At 42.1% G+C, this 19,137-nt stretch overlaps 1 protein-coding gene across 4 annotated transcripts in view; it reads right to left on the bottom strand.

Annotated features, from left to right (window-relative positions):
- Positions 1 to 262: 262 nt before the first annotated feature.
- Positions 263 to 19,137, bottom strand: part of SYTL5 (synaptotagmin like 5) — a gene marked incomplete at both ends in the record, with an annotated part of 84,495 nt that continues 65,620 nt past the window's right edge. For all 4 annotated transcript variants that reach the window (XM_084259176.1, XM_084259178.1, XM_084259177.1 and 1 more), the window contains 6 exons: positions 263 to 405; positions 1,416 to 1,624; positions 3,497 to 3,632; positions 5,994 to 6,102; positions 14,437 to 14,598; positions 16,609 to 16,708. In XM_084259176.1, the coding sequence (XP_084115302.1) occupies positions 263 to 405; positions 1,416 to 1,624; positions 3,497 to 3,632; positions 5,994 to 6,102; positions 14,437 to 14,598; positions 16,609 to 16,708 (859 nt within the window). The remainder of the gene's footprint in view (positions 406 to 1,415; positions 1,625 to 3,496; positions 3,633 to 5,993; positions 6,103 to 14,436; positions 14,599 to 16,608; positions 16,709 to 19,137) is intronic.

Below are 19,137 nucleotides of genomic sequence, written 5' to 3'. Positions count from 1 at the left end.
CAATTTGCTCGTTGAGCACACAGTGCGCTGCACTTTCTATCATCCAATCAAGAATACCCTGGCTCATAGCATGGCAAGCTACATGTTTTTTAAACACTTGGCAAGACCCTATTTTTTTTTTAACACTGACATCTCTCTCCACATGTCCCAATACCCTCAGGTGAAAAATGTCATGGAAGCAAAATACCAGGTCCAAGTCTGATACTGGTGGAAAATGGCAGCCAGTCGGTCCCAGGAGCCTTATTCATGGAGAAGTGTACCTTTAGAGCCTACATTTCCCCATGGTGGAGCGGAGCATGAGCACACCCTCTACAGGAGTCCCCGGATTATCTGCCATCTTCTGCCACAAGCGTTGCTCTTCCCCCTGAGAATCCATCCAATCCACAGTCTTTCCATGGCTCACACCTAAAGAAGGGAAAGGGGAGCATTACCCTTCACAGCTGAAAAGTTTGGATTTTCTGGAAGGCACCAGTCCACCTCTGAAGGGGACTTCGGACCAAAGCACTTCACTGACTTCTCACACAGCTAGTGGGGGTGCTAGAACGGAACACGCCCTCTGCGGCCTGCATACTGTCACCTGCCTAGAATGAGAGATAAACCAGGATGGCACTAATGGCTCATTTCTTTCCCTCCTGGGCAGTTTAGCAGAGCTGGCTCATCTGAGCTGAGTCAACATGAGAGAACAGGGTGAAGCTGAGCTGAGGTTCCCCCCCTTCCAAATTTCTCAGATTATTTTACTGGCACAGGTTACTCCCAGCTCTCCTTTATTTGTAAATCAGCATCATGGGAGGCTCCTGTTCACCATTGTGCTTGCCGACCATCTATGTCTGCCTTAAGCTAAGGGGGTTCAGTGGGGGTGCAGATGCTCTAATACTGTAATCCCTCCCTCCACCATTCACCCTGTTATTGTTGTGTCTTGTGGCTACTGTGGTCTGATTCCACAACCTGTTTGCAATGTTAGATGTTATTTTTTTTAGGGAAAATAACTGATTTCTTTTCAATTCAACCAAGTAGATAATGACTACAAGTGCTGGACAGAATTGAGAAGAGGATGGAGGAAAGTTGGTCTTGGAAGCCCCCTCTACCCCATCAGAAGGCTGCACTGTCTTGCATATACCCCTCTGAGCAAAACCCGAAGGCCCAAGAAAGGAGGTGAAACTCATTTCCACTAAAGTGTAAATGACATTCTTTGAAAGGACCAAACATGAACAGTAGACATCCCAAACTTCGACCCCAAGGATACAAATTATGTAGTAGTGTTTTAACAACAAACAGATCCTTAGCAATAGGAACGGAGCACCTGTGGGCATTGCAGGGGTCCAGCTACATACAGACCTTCCAGGTGTCATACCTGCAGGAATCCTCCCCTGTCCTGTGCCCAGTCACAAACCACCTCAAGTCCCCAAGTCCCTCACCGCTTCCAGAGTTTAAACGAACTCCTCCCAGAAAGATGTTGCTGGCAAAGGCCTCCTTGTCCCAGATGGTAAGTTCTAGGCAGACATTCTTTATATCCTGGGGGTACAGGCCAGTGAACATGAAAGTATGATTCCACTGAGGATTAACACTCTTTTTCACCACCAGGGTTTTGTGCTTGGTGGCTTTGTTATCATCAGGGAGCAGGTAGCTGCGGGAAAACACAATCATGCCATCAGTGACTGGGTAGGAAGAAAATGGAATTTCCCATAATTCCTGGTGTGGGAGCGTGATCTCTGAGAAAATCTTTGATTTTCTCTCTCTGGTGCTTACAAATTTAAATTTGGATCTATTGAATGGAAGGTGTTACTGTTGTTGTTAATTGGGTCAATAATAAACTGCTCCTCACTATCCTTTCTAATCCTATTTTGGCCCCTTCCTCATCATGACCAAAACAAACAAACAAACAAACAAACAAACCCTCCCGTGCCAGATGCTACTTAATGTCACACTGCCTGTTACCTCTGGCACACCTTTGCATTGACCTGCAGCAGGATGAGCAGTTACTCACATGTTGGCAGCTTCCCACCTTAAGCACCTGCATCTCTTGGCTTCTCTAATTAAGGACTTTTCTGGTGATGTGTGAGCTCAGCTTATGGACAGAGAACACTGGGATTTCTGGGGAACTCATATGCTTATGAGCAATCCTCAGCCAATGAGTTTTGGAATTGGTGGATGAATCCCCCAGCTTCCCTGTCCCTTGAAGGGATAATCGTAAGGTATATTCCACAGGGTTCCTTGTTGCTTTCCCAGTGGAAATGAGCCCCACTTTCCCACAGGGGTAACCCATGTTATAGTTTTAGCAGCTTCCCTCCCTTCCCTGTCTCATATTCTCTACTCTCTCACTGGTGCTTCCTGGAATCTCTTCTCAATAAAATACATGCAATCCCAGGCCTTCTCTACTATGGTCAAAACTTCTATTATGTTATAAAGCAATGTCACTTCATTCAAATTAATATTAAAACAAAAAGTTTTTGACTGTAGTGGAGAACTAGGCTCTAGGTAGCTGATGGATCAGGGAGCATGCTCTTGGAAGGGAGACACATGTGTATGGAATTACCACATGAAGCAAAAATAAAAAAATTCCATAAAACAAAGGAACTTCTAGCGACGAAGATATATTAGGACACTTGAGATTTCATTGCAAGTAACAAGAAGAGACAGCTGATGTCCAACTCTAATCAGAGTTAGAGTATGTGAGGGTAAGAGGCCTCATTCATTTCCTTGAATGGAAAATTCCCATTTTCTAAGAAGTACTGAGGAAAAACAGCGTCATCTAATTCAAGGAATCACCCTCATGATAGGCAACATGGTGGTTTACCACCTGTGTTTACGGTTTGATCCATGTGTATTTATGAATTTGCTTCAATCAGTAGAAACTATCCTTCCTGTTCTAGTTCCTCTGATTACAGGGAAAATAAATCTCAAACAGAAATGAAGAGGGCTCTGCTGTCTGGGCTGTCTAGAAAGGGTAAGCACATTCATATAAACAGTTGCATTCCCTCAAGAAACTGCCCTTTGTGCCACAAAGTGGGCATCGATGCCAAGCAGATGGTCGCGGAGCTACCCGCAGCAATGTCTAGTAGATGTCCCCGGGGAGGATGCTCTGACATCTCCACATTTTACAATTTCCCCCAGGAGAGCAAAATGCCAAGGATCCAGTATTTTTGCTGCTGCACATCGCCAGCACAGAATGATAACAAAGCACAATAAAAAATACCACATGTAGAAAATCATGTTTGCTCCTCCTTTGAGAAATGAATCTCATGGAAAATTTTGCCAATCTTGAGGGTGAGAGTGATGGGGAAATCGTGAAATATGCAGGAAGGGGGCTGAAAACCAGAAACAGCAGTTCCCTCTACATGGGCACTGTTTTAGGTGTTGGAGCCAGCACTGAGGACGGCTCTTTGCTAGGATATTTAGAGTAAGAACCGGGAAGCCTCACGGCCACCACTGCTTGTGGATCACAGATCCTCTCATCTTCTATTAAGTATGATTTTAAAATAAGCCAAAACAAAATTACCCCTTCACAAAGCTATCAGAAGTGCCTCCTGACTTCACCGCTGTCAAGTTCTTTGCCTCTTTGATGAAAACTTCCAGTATTCCTCCAGAGATTACAGAAGACTCCTTCTTTTTTCCACTTTTAAATGCCTTCTTTCCTGCATCAGCCATCAAAATGAGAGCAAGAGAGGGTGAGGGGCCAAGGGGCAGGAAGAGGAAGGAGGAGAAAGAACAGAGAAAGATCACGGATTCCATTTCTATACTGACAAAATCACAAAGATTTTCTCATAAGCTGATCCAATCAGGTCTTTACATAATTGTGTATTTTCCATGTACTCATTTAAATGATTGATGTTACTACAGTGGACTCCTTCTGGATAGGATTTTCATTTGTGTTTGTTGAAAAAAAAAAAGAATAAATTTAAAACTTTATATATTCCCCTATAAGATACATCTTATCATTAAAAATGGATCTGCTAGCCAATCCAGCAATTCCACTCCCAGATATGGACCCGAAGAATGCAAAAACACTAATTCAAAAGGAAACTTGCACTCCTATGTTTACTGCACTATTTACTATAGCACTATTTACTATAGCCAAGCTGTGGAAAGAACATAAGTGCCCAGAAACAGATGAGTGGATCAAAAATACAGGGTATATGCATACAATGGAACACTACTCAGTGCTCAAAAAACATAAACTCAGGCCTTCTGTGGCAACATGGATGGAGCGGGAAAGGGATTACGCTAAGGAAAATAAACCAGAAGAAGAAAGATAAATACTGATTGTTGTCACCGATATGTGGATTATAGAGAAACCAAACAAAGGGTCAGATAAAGTGAAATGTAAAACTAACCCATGAAAGCTCATCACAGAGCTGAGGGGAAGGGGAGGAGGGGCAGAGAACACAGTAAGGAGGGAGCACAATAGACTATGGTGAGGACTATGGGTGTTGTGGTGGTGGGTGTGCTACGGTGACGACACCTGAGATGGGAAATCCTGTACTGTCAGGATACTAACCACAATGTAAGCCACTGATACGTCAATAAAAATTTTATTTTAAAAAACACGTATCTTTTTCACAGGGCACAAAGGAGGAAAAGACCATGAGAACTGTTTGTGTCACTTTCCTGTTCTCAATGAGAAAGTGCTACAATGAAAGCCACACACAAGCACCAAATATCCAAAAGAGAAAGTTTTATAACTCCCTTCTTTGATACTGTAGCCTCATGAATTGTCAACTATGTGCAGGGCCAGTTCTAAGGGCTATGGTCATGGCCCAATTAAATTTCTGAGTGAAAGAAAATTCCAGTGTCACATTTCTATTGTGACAAAGGATGTTCAACATGAATAAAACCCACCACCACCACCTATAGTTAGAACTGTTTTAAACACTGGAAGTGAATGACCCTATCTAATCCTTACTACATCTGTAAGTATTGAGGAAACTGAGGCTAAGACAAAAAAATTAATAAATTTAAAACTTTATATATTCCCCTATAAGATACATCTTATCATTAAAAATGGATCTGCTGGACCTCCCCGGTGGCACAGTGGTTGAGCGCTGGGTTGCAAAGCTGCCCGCAGACTCTGCGGCACTGGTTGGATTCCCGGTTGCTGGCGAGGGTCCCACATGGCGCGCAGACCTCTCCTGCCACCCGCTGCTCCCCGCAGCTGTGTACTTCGGTCCTTCTGCCTGTTCTGCTCCCTGCTCTGGCTCTGGTGAATTCTCTCACCCTCCCGAGCTTCTGACTATACCCAGTGCTTGTATAAATAAATAAATAAATAAATAAATCTTTTTGGAAAAAAAAGAAAAAAAAATGGATCTGCTAGCCAATCCAGCAATTCTATTCCTAGGTATCGACCTAAAGAATGCAAAAACACTAATTCAAAAGGAAACATGCACTCCTATGCTTACTGCAGCACTATTTACAATAGCCAAGCTGTGGAAACAACCTAAGTGCCCAAGTAAGATAGTAAGTAAGTTACTTGCCCAAGGTCACAGGGAAGAGGGTGACCGTGTTTGGGAAGAGAGGCTGCCTGTAAAAACTGATGGCAGGTGAAGGGCAAGAGGGATTTAAAAGTTGATTCCATCTGGATGTTTCCTTTGCAATTTATATTCTAAGTCAAGTTCTTCCTGAAGATTCCTTGAGTAGTTATGAACGTCATCAATCCATCCAGCAGTTTTTTACACTTCCCCTTCTTAGCACACTGTCCCCACCCCGCACCCCGCTCCTTCTCTCACTCCACTCTGCAGAAGATCCTATGTCTCTTGAACTTTCACAAATGAAATCTCACCATCAGACTGGATTCTAAATATTCATTTTGTCCTTTCCTTGTAGGAATCCCATACCCTTCCCCCACACAGAGTAGGTATTTCTCAGCTCTCCTCCCAAACAGTGACACCCAACTCTTTACATTTCACAAGTGTAATGCAAAAGGAGCCCAGTCTGCCCAAGCCCTGATCCTACTCCCCAAGCTTGAATGCCCTTGATCACAGTCATAGACTCTCAACTACCTTGAAGCTGTCCTAGTGGAAGCATCAAGCTGTGCTCTGGGGGGATGTAACGCAGAACAACTGTCAGCTCTCCTTTGTACTGAAGGCTGATGTCGGCAGCAAACTCCACCTAACCAAGGGGAGACAGGAGAAAAGAAAAGAAAACAATGTGTGTTTGTTGTTTTGCAACTCATGTTTGAATGTACAATATTTACTTGGTGACTTAAATTGGACAATCCATTCCCACACACCCACTGGTTAAAAGAGGTGCCTCAGTATGAGAAAAGAGGCTGGAAATCTCTATGGAGGTATTTACATACAACTTTTAACATTCACATAAAAGGCATCCTCCCTGTCTGCCCTCAATGCCTCAGGGCTTTCTTAAGTAACCAAGAGGGGGTAAATTGGCAATAGCACTTAACTGGTGCTGACCATCAATTATTAAAAACCACACTGGTAATTCACATTCAGTTGCAATGTGGAAAAACCGGTTCAATCAAACATTGCTGAAACGTAAACTTGTGCAGTTACTCTGGAAAAATCTGGCAGTTTCTTTTAAGAATCCATCTGCAACTAGCACACCTCTCAAAAATTATATTCTTGGTCATTTACCCTAGGGAAACGAAAGATTATGCCCAAATAAAAACCTCTATACAAATATCCATATTATCTTTATTTCTGGAAGCAGCCAAGAAGCCCTTCAACCATTAAACTGTGATACAGCCGTTTCATGGAATACTACGCAGCAATAAACAGGAATGACTATGGATACATGTGAAAACTTGGAAAAATTTCTAGAGAATTATGCTGAATGAAAAAAAAAACACCCTCAGAAGGATACATACTGCACAATTCCATTTATGTGACATTCATGAAATGACAAAATACATACAGAGAACAGATTAGTGGTTGCTAGGATGTATGGATGGAGGTGGCAGGAGGGAGATGGGTCTGATTATAAAAGAAGACCATGAGGGCTTCCTGGGGTGATGGAACTGCTCTGTACCTTGGCTGTGGTGGTGGAGACAGAGAATTACATGTGATAACATTGCATAGAACTAAATAAACAATGCTCCTCCCCAACACACAAATGAAAACTGAGAGAATCTGAATAAAATCAGTGTATAATATCAATGTCAGTATCTTGGTTATACTATCATACTATCATATAGTTTTGCAAGATGTAACCATTGGAGGAAACAGGGCAAAGCATAAATAGATTGTCTCAGTGGATCTATAATAATCTCAAAGTCAAAAGTTTAAATTAAAATAGTCAATATGAGTGTATGTCCAGAGCCTCCGTTCTGAAGGCCTCATACTTGCCTTTGAGTCAACTGAACTTAGATTTTTCATAAATAGAGTATACTTTCTCAGGCCTTTTTTCCCTCTCGGGAATCTGAGGAGGCAAGGGGCAGGAAGAGGAAGGAGGAGAAAGAACAGAGAAAGATCACGGATTCCATTTCTATACTGACAAAGAAAATCACAAAGATTTTCTCATAAGCTGATCCAGTCAGGTCTTTACATAATTGTGTATTTTCCATGTACACATTTAAATGTTTGATGTTACTACAGTGGACTCCTTCTGGATAGGATTTTCATTTGTGTTTGTTGAAAAAAAATGAATAAATTTAAAACTTTATATATTTCCCTATAAGATACATCTTATCATTAAAAATGGATCTGCTAGCCAATCCAGCAATTCCATTCCTAGGTATCGACCCAAAGAATGCAAAAACACTAATTCAAAAAGAAACTTGCACTCCTATGTTTACTGCAGCACTATTTACAACCTGTTCCACAAGGGACTGAGAATTATTGGGCTCTGAGTCTCCCTGGTGGCGCAGCGGTTGAGCGCTGGGTTGTGAAGTTGCCCGCAGCCTCTGCAGCGCCGGTTCAATCCCCGGCTGCAACCCGGCCGCCGGAGGAGGGTCCCACATGGCGCGCAGACCTCTCCTGCCGCCTGCTGCTCCCCTCAGCAGTGTACTTTGGTCCTTCTGCCTGCTCTGCTCCCCTCTCTGGCTCTGGGGAATTCTCTCACCCTCCCGTGCTTCTGACTGTACCCAGTGCTTGTATAAATAAATAAATTTTTTTTTTTTAAAAAAAGGAATTATTGGGCTCTGAGAGAGGACAAAGAATTCAGAAACTCCCATACTCACAGCAAAGCCAGAGGCTGTCCAAGTCTCAGCAAAAAATACCAAGCATAATGAGACCATGACAAAGAAAAGGAATCCTTGTCTGAATTTCTTTCCTCTTGGTGGTAGTAAAAGTAATTCATGAGGGTGGGAAAAATCATTGAAGGTATTTCACTCAATGTTTTCACCTGGGGCAAAAATGAGATTAGAACTAGACTATCCAATATTTAATCTGATTATTTTAGATCAGGTGCCTTGTAAAAGGATTTTCTTATTATCTTGACAGTGTCAGACATGTTAATGTGAGTGTCATAAATGGAAAGTTAGAATGGAGAGTATTAAAGACGCCACTACTTTTTGGATACTTAGCCAACGAGGGGCAGAGTATATGTCATTTCTCTTGGGAGCTAAGTGGGTTCTGTGATTACTCTGATCTGCAGAATATGCCAGAAGTAACAAAGTACCTGGGGTACAGGCCTTAAGAGGCTTCCTCTCTTGGAAGGACTAGTCACGAGATGTTCCCTTCAGGAACTCATGTGAGGTCCAAGCCACATGGAGAAGGCACAGATAGGTGTTCCAGTTGACAGGCCTAACTGAGCTCCTCCTTGGCACCCAACATCCAGTGTGGGAATGGACCAAGCAGCCCAGTCAAGCCTTTGACAACATCAGCCTCAGTCTACCATTTAGCTGCAACCACATGAGAGCTTTAATAAGAACCACCCAATGAAGCCCAGTTAACCCTCATTATCGTGAGTGATGATGATCACCATAAATTGCTGTTTTTGGCCACTAAGGCTTCGGGTTGTTTTCTATGCAAAAACAGTTAACTAGTGCAGGCTCTGTTTGCTTTTGGCTGAGATGTTTGGATAGGAAAATACGCTGGTAGAAAAGTGATGTGTGCAGTTGTCTCATTCATACATAACTTACTAGCAAGGATCAACACACACATTATCGGTATAGGTTCATGTTCCATTGGTTTTTAGCTTCAGTTAAAATATGCTCGTGACCTTATATAAACACAGTCCTCATTGCTTGGAAAAGAAGAAAACAATCACGATGAAGTCTGACAGCATTATAATCACATACAGAAACTCCAAGGAGGGTGTCATCTGGCAGCCTGCACACAAGTAATGTCCCGAGCTATTTGTGGTAGTCTCATAAGACAACAACCTCTCCTGGCATATGACCATTCTGTATTATTCAACTAATAATTAGTTAATAATTGATTATAGTTATAATTATTAATAGTTAATAATTAAGTTAATAATATTAACTTCCACTCAGCACAATTCAATTCTACGAACACACGTGAAATGCCTTCTCCAAGTAATGCTTTTAAGGCAGTTTTGCTATGTGCTCTGTGGACACAAAAGACACAGACCCTGCTTTCAATGACCTTTCATTCTATTTAGGAGACCTACATATGTATAGTAAAAGCTCTATTAATCTGCCCTTATTTAATGGACTCAGATTGATTAATGAAGAGCAGAATCCTCTCTGCAAAAAGAAGGAATGTCTGTTCCTATCCCATCATGAGTCAGCTGCATTATTCCCCCAAGCTCTATATCAGACATTTGTGGTTCTGATTATGTAATTTATTATCACATAAACCAGATTACAAAAACAGACAGCTGTTACATATAAAAATTAAGTTCAATACTTTAGAAGAACTAAAGATTTGAAATTTGTTATTAGAGTATATTTGGGCTTGAAGCTGTAACAAATTAGGAAAAATATTGTATGTGAGAATATTTTGCATTTGGTTTACTTTGAATGTATTCTTAAGTTCTTATTTCATTTTAGAGAAACTCAAACTGGAAACTGTTGATGCTGCTGCATTAGGTAGAATTTATGCCAGGAAGATATGGCAGAATTTTAATCACTAAAACTGTACTCAAACAAAATTAATTGCCCTTATAGCAGAAGACTTGAAAGCATAATTGTATATTTGAAGAAGACTTGAGAACACAATCACATATTTATTTGCTTTAAGGTGAAACAAATATTAAAGAAATGCATTGGGGGGCATATGTTTTAATGTGTGTGATTTCTATGACTTTCTCTATTAACTCACCTACCATTGGTCCTGATTGCTGGGAATTTTTTTTGTTTTCTGTTTTTTTTTTTAAAGATTTATTTATTTATTTACACAAGCACTGGGTACAGTCTGAAGTGCGGGAGGGTGAGAGAATTCACCAGAGCCAGACCCAGAGCGGGGAACAGAACAGGCAGACTGACGAAATACACTGCTGAGGAGAGCAGCAAGCGAGACAGGAGAGGTCTGTCGGGCCATGTGGGACCCTCGCCGGAGGCCCGGGATCTAACCAGTGCTGCAGAGGCTGCGGGCAGCTTCACAGCCCAGTGCTCAACTGCTGCGCCACCAGGGGAGGCCCCCTGCTGGGATTTTTTTTCTTGGACTTCTACTGCACAGCAAGTTCAATGTCAGACAGTGAGAGCTGCTCTAATACAAGTACAAAGAAACTACTGTACAAAGAGATAGCAATCGGACTGGGATAAAGAGGTGCCCTTTGTTTGGATCTTAAAGGATGGGAGAGATGATTCCAGATGAAGATGGGATGGAAAGAAGGTTAGTCCACATTAAGAAAGCAGCTCCAGCAAAATATAGTGGGGACTGTGTAGAATGAGTTCAAGAACTAGTAGGAAGTCAGGTGTGATTAGAGGTGTAGGGGTATGTGTGTGTGAGTGTGTGTGTGTGTGTGTGTGTATGCGCACACACATGCATGCAGGGGGAAGGAAAGATGGAAACAGATTGTCTAGAAGACCCAAAGCCATGAAGTTATGTTATAGTGTTTTATGAGGAAGGATAGTAGGGAAGTAGGACTTCACAATACAGGAAAACTTAACAAGGATTTTACCATCAGACAAAGTTCCATGGAGAGTGACTTTTGCTCAGTCTCACAGGAGACTACTAGAGATATGACAGATCCTACGTCAGCGCTTCCCCATCAGAAGCAAGGGCAGAAGTGTGTATGCTCCTCCATTCACATCACTGATGGAGGGCTCTGCCCTCCCCCACTCCCAGGGTGATGAAATACCCAAGCAACTCTGGGTTTTCATATGCACAGACCAAGCCCACTCAACTAGTCTGAGGAGTCCTCTCCTACAAAGACTGGAGGGTGTTGGCTGGTAGGAGTGACAGCCTTGGGGAACCACGCCTGAATGAAAATGGGGATATGAGTAGAGTACTGACATCTTCCTCTGCTACAGAAGGCTGGGCCACATCACAGTAGCACTGAGTGCCAGGGTGAGGGTTGGGACTTATTCAGACCAGATCCCCAAAGAGTAGGGAGCGATGGAGGTCATCTGAGTAGAGGTATGGCAGAATCAGATAACTCCATTATCTTCTGCTTTTTGAAAAGAGAGATACCAATTCCATTAGAGTAAGGAGAAGAGACTCTCAGGGCATTTACAGATCTAAGGTGATAAATTGCAGAGAAGTCTGCCAAAACTACCGAATAAAGAGAAAGTCTTTCTACTAGGTAATAATGCCACAGGAATGTGCATTTACTCTCTGCCTGCAGGCAGAACAGAGAGGGTTTCTTGGAAAACTATCTAAGCATGTGATTGATACTCAAAGGTCCTTATTTTTATAATAGCACCTTTGAGGAAGATATGAAAGGCAATTCGTAATGACAAACGCTTCTCGTCTAACTGCTAGAATGCCCTTCCGGAAGAGACAGCAATAACAACACACAGTCCCGTGTCGTGTAGTGAAATGGAAGCTACAGTGCTAAATGACTTCACAGCACTTAGGGCACCCTGAGTTCCCTCTGCACCAGCCTCCTCGTTGGCTGTCGTGATCTAAGACCTGGCGAAGACAAAGGTCTGGGTCGAGTGATTTCCATGAATACAAAGTCAAGAAGCAATAAAACACTCGTCTTCCTAGCAGTCCCACTGCTGGCGGTATTTCCAAGTGCTGAAGGCCTGTTAATTCTGATCCTCTATCACAAAGGCAACTAGTCCCTGTGGCACATACTTCACCTCCTGAGCCGGGTAATGTGCAGGAGACACCAAGTCCCCGGGGCTGCTCACCCCACAGCTGCAGCTGATGGGACTATGGCTTTGAGTGTCTGAGCATGAAGAGATGCTTGCATAGTTCGCTGACAATCTACCACACAGAGTCCAGCTCTGCTTGAGGATGAGTCACTCAAGAAGCAGGAGATGGTGTGGGGATCAGGTTTTGCACTGACAGGAGAATGCTGAGTCAGAGCAAGTGCTCTCCCTTACAGCGACGCTTTGTATTCAATTCTAAGAGACTGTGCTCTCACTGCCAAGTGGTTTCCATACTTGATGTCAGGGGAACATTATGATGCTGTGGCCTTACCTGTAGTTACCTGTTAGTCATGGACTTGCAGTTATTTTATGCTTAAGGATTTTTGTATTTTATTTTCAATTGTACCCAGAGCTCAGTGACATCTCCTAAAAAGTTTCCATGAGTTATTTTTTTCAATTCTTTTTTTTTTAAAGATTTATTTATTTATTTATACAAGCACTGGGTATAGTCAGAAGTGTGGGAGGGTGAGAGAATTCACCAGAGCCAGAGCAGAGAGTAGAACAGGCAGATGGATGAAGTACACTACTGAGGGGAGCAGCGGGCGGCAGGAGAGGTCTGCGCGCCATGTGGGACTCTCGCCCGTGGCCGGGGATTGAACCCGTGCTGCAGAGGTTGTGGGCAGCTTCGCAACACAGCGCTCAACTGCTGCGCCACCAGGGAGGCCCTCCATGAGTTATTTATACCAAGTTTGAGGGCAACAGGTATAAAACCCCACCAGAAAGTTGCATTTAACTGCTGAGTCTCACTGTCTGCACATAAAATGGGGATCCTGATACTGACCTCATGGGGTTGTTGTAAATTTATCATGAAAAATGAACAACGCTGCTGTTGATGATGATTGGGCTTTCTGTTTGTTTGCTTTGCTGTATAGAATCTTCTATACAGCTGTATAGAATCTTCTCACCACTCCCTTTAGCACCTCTGTACCTGATTTCCTTTGGGCCAATACTGTCTTCAGGACCAGGGTATAGGCTGATTATTTCAAACCAGCCAAAGGGATCATCTCAGGGCAGACACTGCAATCAGAATTAGGACAGCCAGGCCCAGGACACTGGTTAGGCTGATGGAGGAGGAGGTATTCACTCTCTTGGAGTATGATGCAATGATGAGAGGCTTGCAGCTGCTACAGGGCCCAAGAAAAACATACCTGGAGCTAGCAAGGCAGGGTCAGCATGTGTGAAGTCTGAAAATGAAGCTAATATAGAGGAGTAAAGACACCAAGAGACTCCAGGGCTTGATAAGATTTGAGCAGCTGGATCAAGCCATGCTTGATACCCACTGACCAATAATTTCCTTTTTTTTTTAAAGCAGTATGAGCTTTCTGCCCACTGTAATATAAGGACTCGGATATAACATGAATACTACTTAGCATTTACTGAAAATAGACACTGTGCCTTACACAGCTTCATGCACATCACATAAAGTGCTTATTCAAGTCTCACAGCATCTCTACAAGCTATGTCCACTTATATCACAAATGAGAACACCAAGGCATGAGAAGTTTTAAGTAATTTTCCCAAGGTCATACAGTTGTGAAGTCATGAAGTTTGATTTGAATCCAGTGCCTTTACCATCATGTTCTTTTTAACCCTGTTTAAAAAAAAGCAGTCTTTGCTTACATAAATATGACCTTTTAATACCTCACCTGGGGTTTAAAAAATTACTGCCAGTGTATAGAGATTCCAGATGCACAGAGTAAATCCAAGGTACCTATTGGTCTAGTTTAGAACATACTATGCTGTCATTTAATTTCTAGAACCAGCTTGGCAGTTCTTTTTCTAAATATTTCTCAAGACCTGGGGTGTGAATCTCTAAGAAGGGATGTAGGAAACCAGGCCCTTTAGCTACTGCTCACTGCCTCATGTGAGTCAAGGCAAGACCATTCCTGCTTCTGGTCTGATGGTGGAGAATGTTCTAGCATGGATCTTGCTCTATGGATTTGTTTTATCTACGTGAACACGAAAACTTTCTCTTTCTATAGGCTCATATGATATGTTCTCTTGGTTATTCAAATGGTGAATGCATTTTTAGTTAAAACAAATTGATAATATATATGACTATGTGGCTTGTATTATACATTCTTCATTGAAGTAATTCCAGAAGAATGAATTTGCACTTATTTCAAAATTATCTGTACTAACCTTCAGAGTATACTTGACAACTGGTAGTCTTAGGGTTCTCTAGGTATGTGACATCAATTTTGCTCATAACTTGTCTAGTGGTATAACTATTTGACTAATATAGAAGCACTTCCTACCTTGGGCTGAAGCACAAACCACTCATCACTTGGGTTTTCAAAGTTCCATGAGTCGAAAGGAATCTCCACCTCTCCAAGGAAGCTGTTACGTCCAAATCGATCATAGTGCCAGACAGAGAGCTGCAGAGTTCGTGTTTCCAGCTGGGTATGGCTGATGGTGTACTGTAAATGACAATTGAACATCACCTTCCAGAAAGAGGGCTCAGTACAGCTCCAGGACAGGCTGAAATTCACTTCCATCATCTTTCAGATCATATGCATTAGTAACATGAACAAAATGCAAAGAAAATAATTTCTTGGGTTCTGCAACAGTGAGGTTCTAGTCCATGAACCCACTGTGTCAGACCTAGCAGTGAGAGACATACACACACTAATCCAGGGAGTCAATAACCTTCAGATGCTATAAAAAGTGTTAGGTGATGAATCTTATCCCCCTCTCCAGCTTTACCTGCTTTTCACGTGCCTCATTATTTTCAATAATTATTCTTTAAGCTCAAGTTTTAAGTGATCAATTCTCCACTCCTCTAATTATATTCAAAACTAGAACCTCCAAAATACTGACAATGACAAATTCATGTCATGACCTAGGACAGGCTGCCCAGGATGTGTCAAAGTGGCAGGCGGATTATTTTGAACTGAAGGAAATTGGAAACAAAAATCCAAGAATGACGCTTTGCCAAATTATCTCCTTAAAAACAGGAAATAACTCTTCTCTGTGGTACTCCTTGTGGTGAGAGAGAGGCATCCTTCAGACTAGGGTCTGTATGGTCTCTTTGCATATGCAATAAACCCCAGGAAAATTCCTTTCCTAAACTTCAAAGTTTCTTTTTGATCTTCTTTTCCTCCCACATTTTATTATCCCTTTTCTAAGAACTACATAAAATCCCTGGCTGACAGATCACAGGTTCTATATTCTATGGATCATGTAATTAAATCTGTCTTTTCTTTTGTTAATCTCCCTATGTCAACTTAATTCTTTTCCCACAGGAAGGACCTAGAAGGGTAGAGGAAGATTAGCTTCCTCTCCACAGGCAAACAGCAAACTTCATAAAGCCCACCCTAACTGCAGGGGTGAAAAGACACATGCATACATTTTGCAGAAAGTAAATCTCTTTACTTTAGGGATAGCTACCTTTTCTTTTGCCAGCAGACTGTTATGAGGGCAAAACTGTGCACACATCCTTAACCATCCTGCTTCTTCTGTGTAACTACCACTTTGGATGGACTGATTTCTGAATCTATATTTGCATCTGCGCTTGTCTTTGCTGTCCCTGGCATGATTAACTTTGGCTCCCTGCTTTCTGAATTTGCCATGTAACCAATTTCACCTGTTCCACTTGGGCTCATCTTTGTTGTCCTATTATGGTCACTGGATTCACCCTCTGCCTGTATTCATTCATTCTCATTTTCATCTGTCCTGGCATTGGCTCCTTTTGTCTGCATGCAGGTTCATGATTTTCTACCCTCACCAATTTCTTGCTTCAGCAGACTCTCCATCATTTCTGACTACATGTTTCAAAAACATCCCCACAACTGGCAATGCTGTCTATATTCTAGTATCTCTGGATATTCCTTACCAGGTCAGGTGGCTTAGGATGGCAGCCCGTGGGGACAAGTAATTTCTCTGGGGTTGGGGAGTCTGGGTCAAATGCTATCTAGGCTACCTTCTCTGCAAGTTTTCAAGCCCAACCCTGCATCTCTATCATTCATTAACGACATGCCTAAATTTAGCTAAGTTCTGAAATCATACCAAGAAACAAAACATATTTAAGCAGTGTTAACAAAATAATGAATGTGTACAAATTGACCTGCTAAGTTTGTGTCAAAACTGTGACACGCTTCTTTTAAGGGAAACTAGAAAAAACAGTTTTTCCAAGGGTGAAGCATATTTCTGGGCAAGATGTGTCAGCACAGATGTCATTTTGCTGGGTCATCTCTAATTAACGTGGAACTTTGGCAGTAGCTAAGAAATAAACAAACTAAGATTGGTTTACATTTTTCTTCTCCAAAAATTGTTAAGAAAGCCAAGGGTATTATGTTAATTTACTCAAATTGTGCTTTTCTAGACATACACATGCCTTGGCATGAAAAGACTCTGGAGTTACTTCTAAACCAATGAGGTTGAGAAGAATACTATGTGAGATACTCTATGAGAGAAGAGAGAATATTTACCTTCAGTGTTTCATTGAATTCTGGATTGGTGCCTGTTCTGATTTTGGTCTTGCGCTTATTGTTTCTAGACTTGTCAGGAAGAAGGTATGACTTGACATAACTGTAGGTGATAAAAGTCAAAAGTGATTACTGGGAAACAGCTAACTTGCAAGAAATGTTCAGGACTTCAGTGAGTAAAAGGGGCAAAGGAAATAAACCATAGTTTTATATGAACATAAGAGAAACAATGAGAATGTTCTCTACATAACAGGACACTTTAACATGTAATTTTAGACCTTCCCTAAGAGAGAAGGAGGATAGTGGTAAAGACTGTGAGTTCTGGTTCAAGCCAACTGGGTTTGGATCACTCTGTGTCTCCCTGGTTTTGGTGAACTTAAGAACTTGAGATCTCTCTGACTTAGTTTCTTCATATGTAAAACTGGGAGAATAACAGTAATTTGTGGCATTGTGAGAATTAAATTAGTTGATACATACAAGGAGCTCACATATACTGTTCAATAAATGTAATCTATTATTATGTTCAATGGACTCACAAAATATTATGGACTTATATTCGTCTCCATTTAGATGTTAAGACTCCTCATGAGTAGAGTTTGTGATAATGGATAAATGAAGGAAAATGGTGAAAAAGAAGAAAGAGAAAATAACAACCTGAAGTCACAATAGCAATTCTACCCAACACCTTGCCTTGAGCTATCCCAGGAGTCTTTTGAGGCAGGAGCCTCATGGTAGACCCAGAAATGCACAAGACTGAAATGTACAAGATACTACCACAGTCCCAGAATGCATCTACTGGAGCTTTAGATGATCCCCTTCGCTGCTAGTTGAGATGATCACAGTGATTCTGAAGTCCTCTTGAGTCTTAGGGCAAGTTAGAGTTAATTAGGCAGCTTCAGGGACAGTGCAGGCAGGGGCTTTGGGAGAGTTAAAAAAAAAAAAAGCTTCTGAGATAAGGACAAAGAAATCCAGGAGGGCTAATGAGGGCAGTACATTTTCAGGCTAATAAGGAGAGGAAATTTTAAGAGACCTTGGACAGGGCAGTGAAAGAAAGGGTAAGACAAGAGCTGTAAAGCTGGACGCAGCTGCCCAGGGAAGTACAGCCACTGAGAAAGCCAGTCACAAAAGCTGACGAGATTTTAGAAAAGAGAAAAAATATTTAAACATCCCCTGGACACAGGCCCATCCGGCGTCTTCTGCCCCTCCTTGGCATCACTGCCTTGGAGCCTTTGCCTTTGTTCTTTTTCCTCTAAATAAACTTTTCTTTACCTCCTTGAACAAAGTTTGCTTCTCTCTGCTTACTTATCTAAAACGTCTGCAAATTCCTTTCTTTTTTATTTAAATATTTTATTTTATATAAATCTTACATCTTTTTTCATCTTTGCACAATGTATGCATTTTCATTTTGGTTATATTCCCCATACAATTGCACACCACCCCCTTATTTTGACTCTAGTCCTTCCTTTCCCCGCCCCTACCCCCCCCAGTGTGTCTGTGGTTTATAGTTGCTTGTTGATTTTGATTTTTACTTTGTATTGATTAGTCTTTTTCCTGATCTGCCAATTCTTTTTTTGACGGCTTCATGGGACAAGAGCCTGTGGTGGTTCAAGGGCTAAATTAACAGCTCACACCGCCTCATGTTGATATTTAGCTGAGGAGTTAGGTGCCCATCTGCACTCAGAATTAATTCATTTGTCTAAGGACATCTGGAGAGAACGTCACTGAATTTTTTGAATCTATATCATTCATTATGTGGAAAAGGGGTATCACAGCAGGCCCGAGACAGCTCTACCTACAAATGCCTGCTTATAGGCATCAGCTGGCATCTGGTAACCTGGATTTTGGGAGGACTTCCATCATTCTCAGAGCGATGTATGTGGCTCACTATCACTAAACTATTTAAAAAAACAACATGGCTTATACCTAACACATATTTTCCTTCTTGCAGATGGGAATTTGATTAGATGACCAGCGGAGTCTCTAGGTGAGCAAGTGTCGTCACAGCTAGCTGCTGGGAGACTGAAACACATGCCGTGTGACTCCACTGGGGAAGGACACTGGGAAGCTGTGTCTGGATTCTCCGGGACTTTGTTGCATTTGCCTTTTCCTGTGGCTGAAAAGAATGACATGCGAAGTCCCGTGAATCCTCCTAGTGAATCACTGAGCCTGATACTGGCCTTGGGGATCCCAAAACATCCACCCCAAGGCCTCCCTTCCAAGAGGCCACGGTCCATCCCTGCCCTCCCAGACGGCTCCCTGGACCTCTGAGTCCCACCGCTGCCTTTTTTGAATTATTCAGTTGGGCAAACAGCTTGGTGCTTTTTTTTTTTTCTGGAGGGTTTCCCAGAACAAAAATTAACAGGATACTCTTATACCTCCCGGGATGGGCCAATGTGTCCACTTTTTATCTCAAAGAGCTGCCTCTGTATAAACTACAAATATGTCAGTCCTGAATCATGTTGAGTAATAGCTGTTTAAAAATCACACAGTGGGGCCTCCCTGGTGGCGCATGGGGTTAAGCACCACACTATG

The sequence above is a fragment of the Talpa europaea genome, assembly GCF_964194135.1.
Source record: "Talpa europaea genome assembly, chromosome: X".
Taxonomy (NCBI): Eukaryota; Metazoa; Chordata; class Mammalia; order Eulipotyphla; family Talpidae; genus Talpa; species Talpa europaea.
Note: the sequence above shows the minus strand (reverse complement) of the source record. Positions and strands in the feature narration are given on the sequence as shown.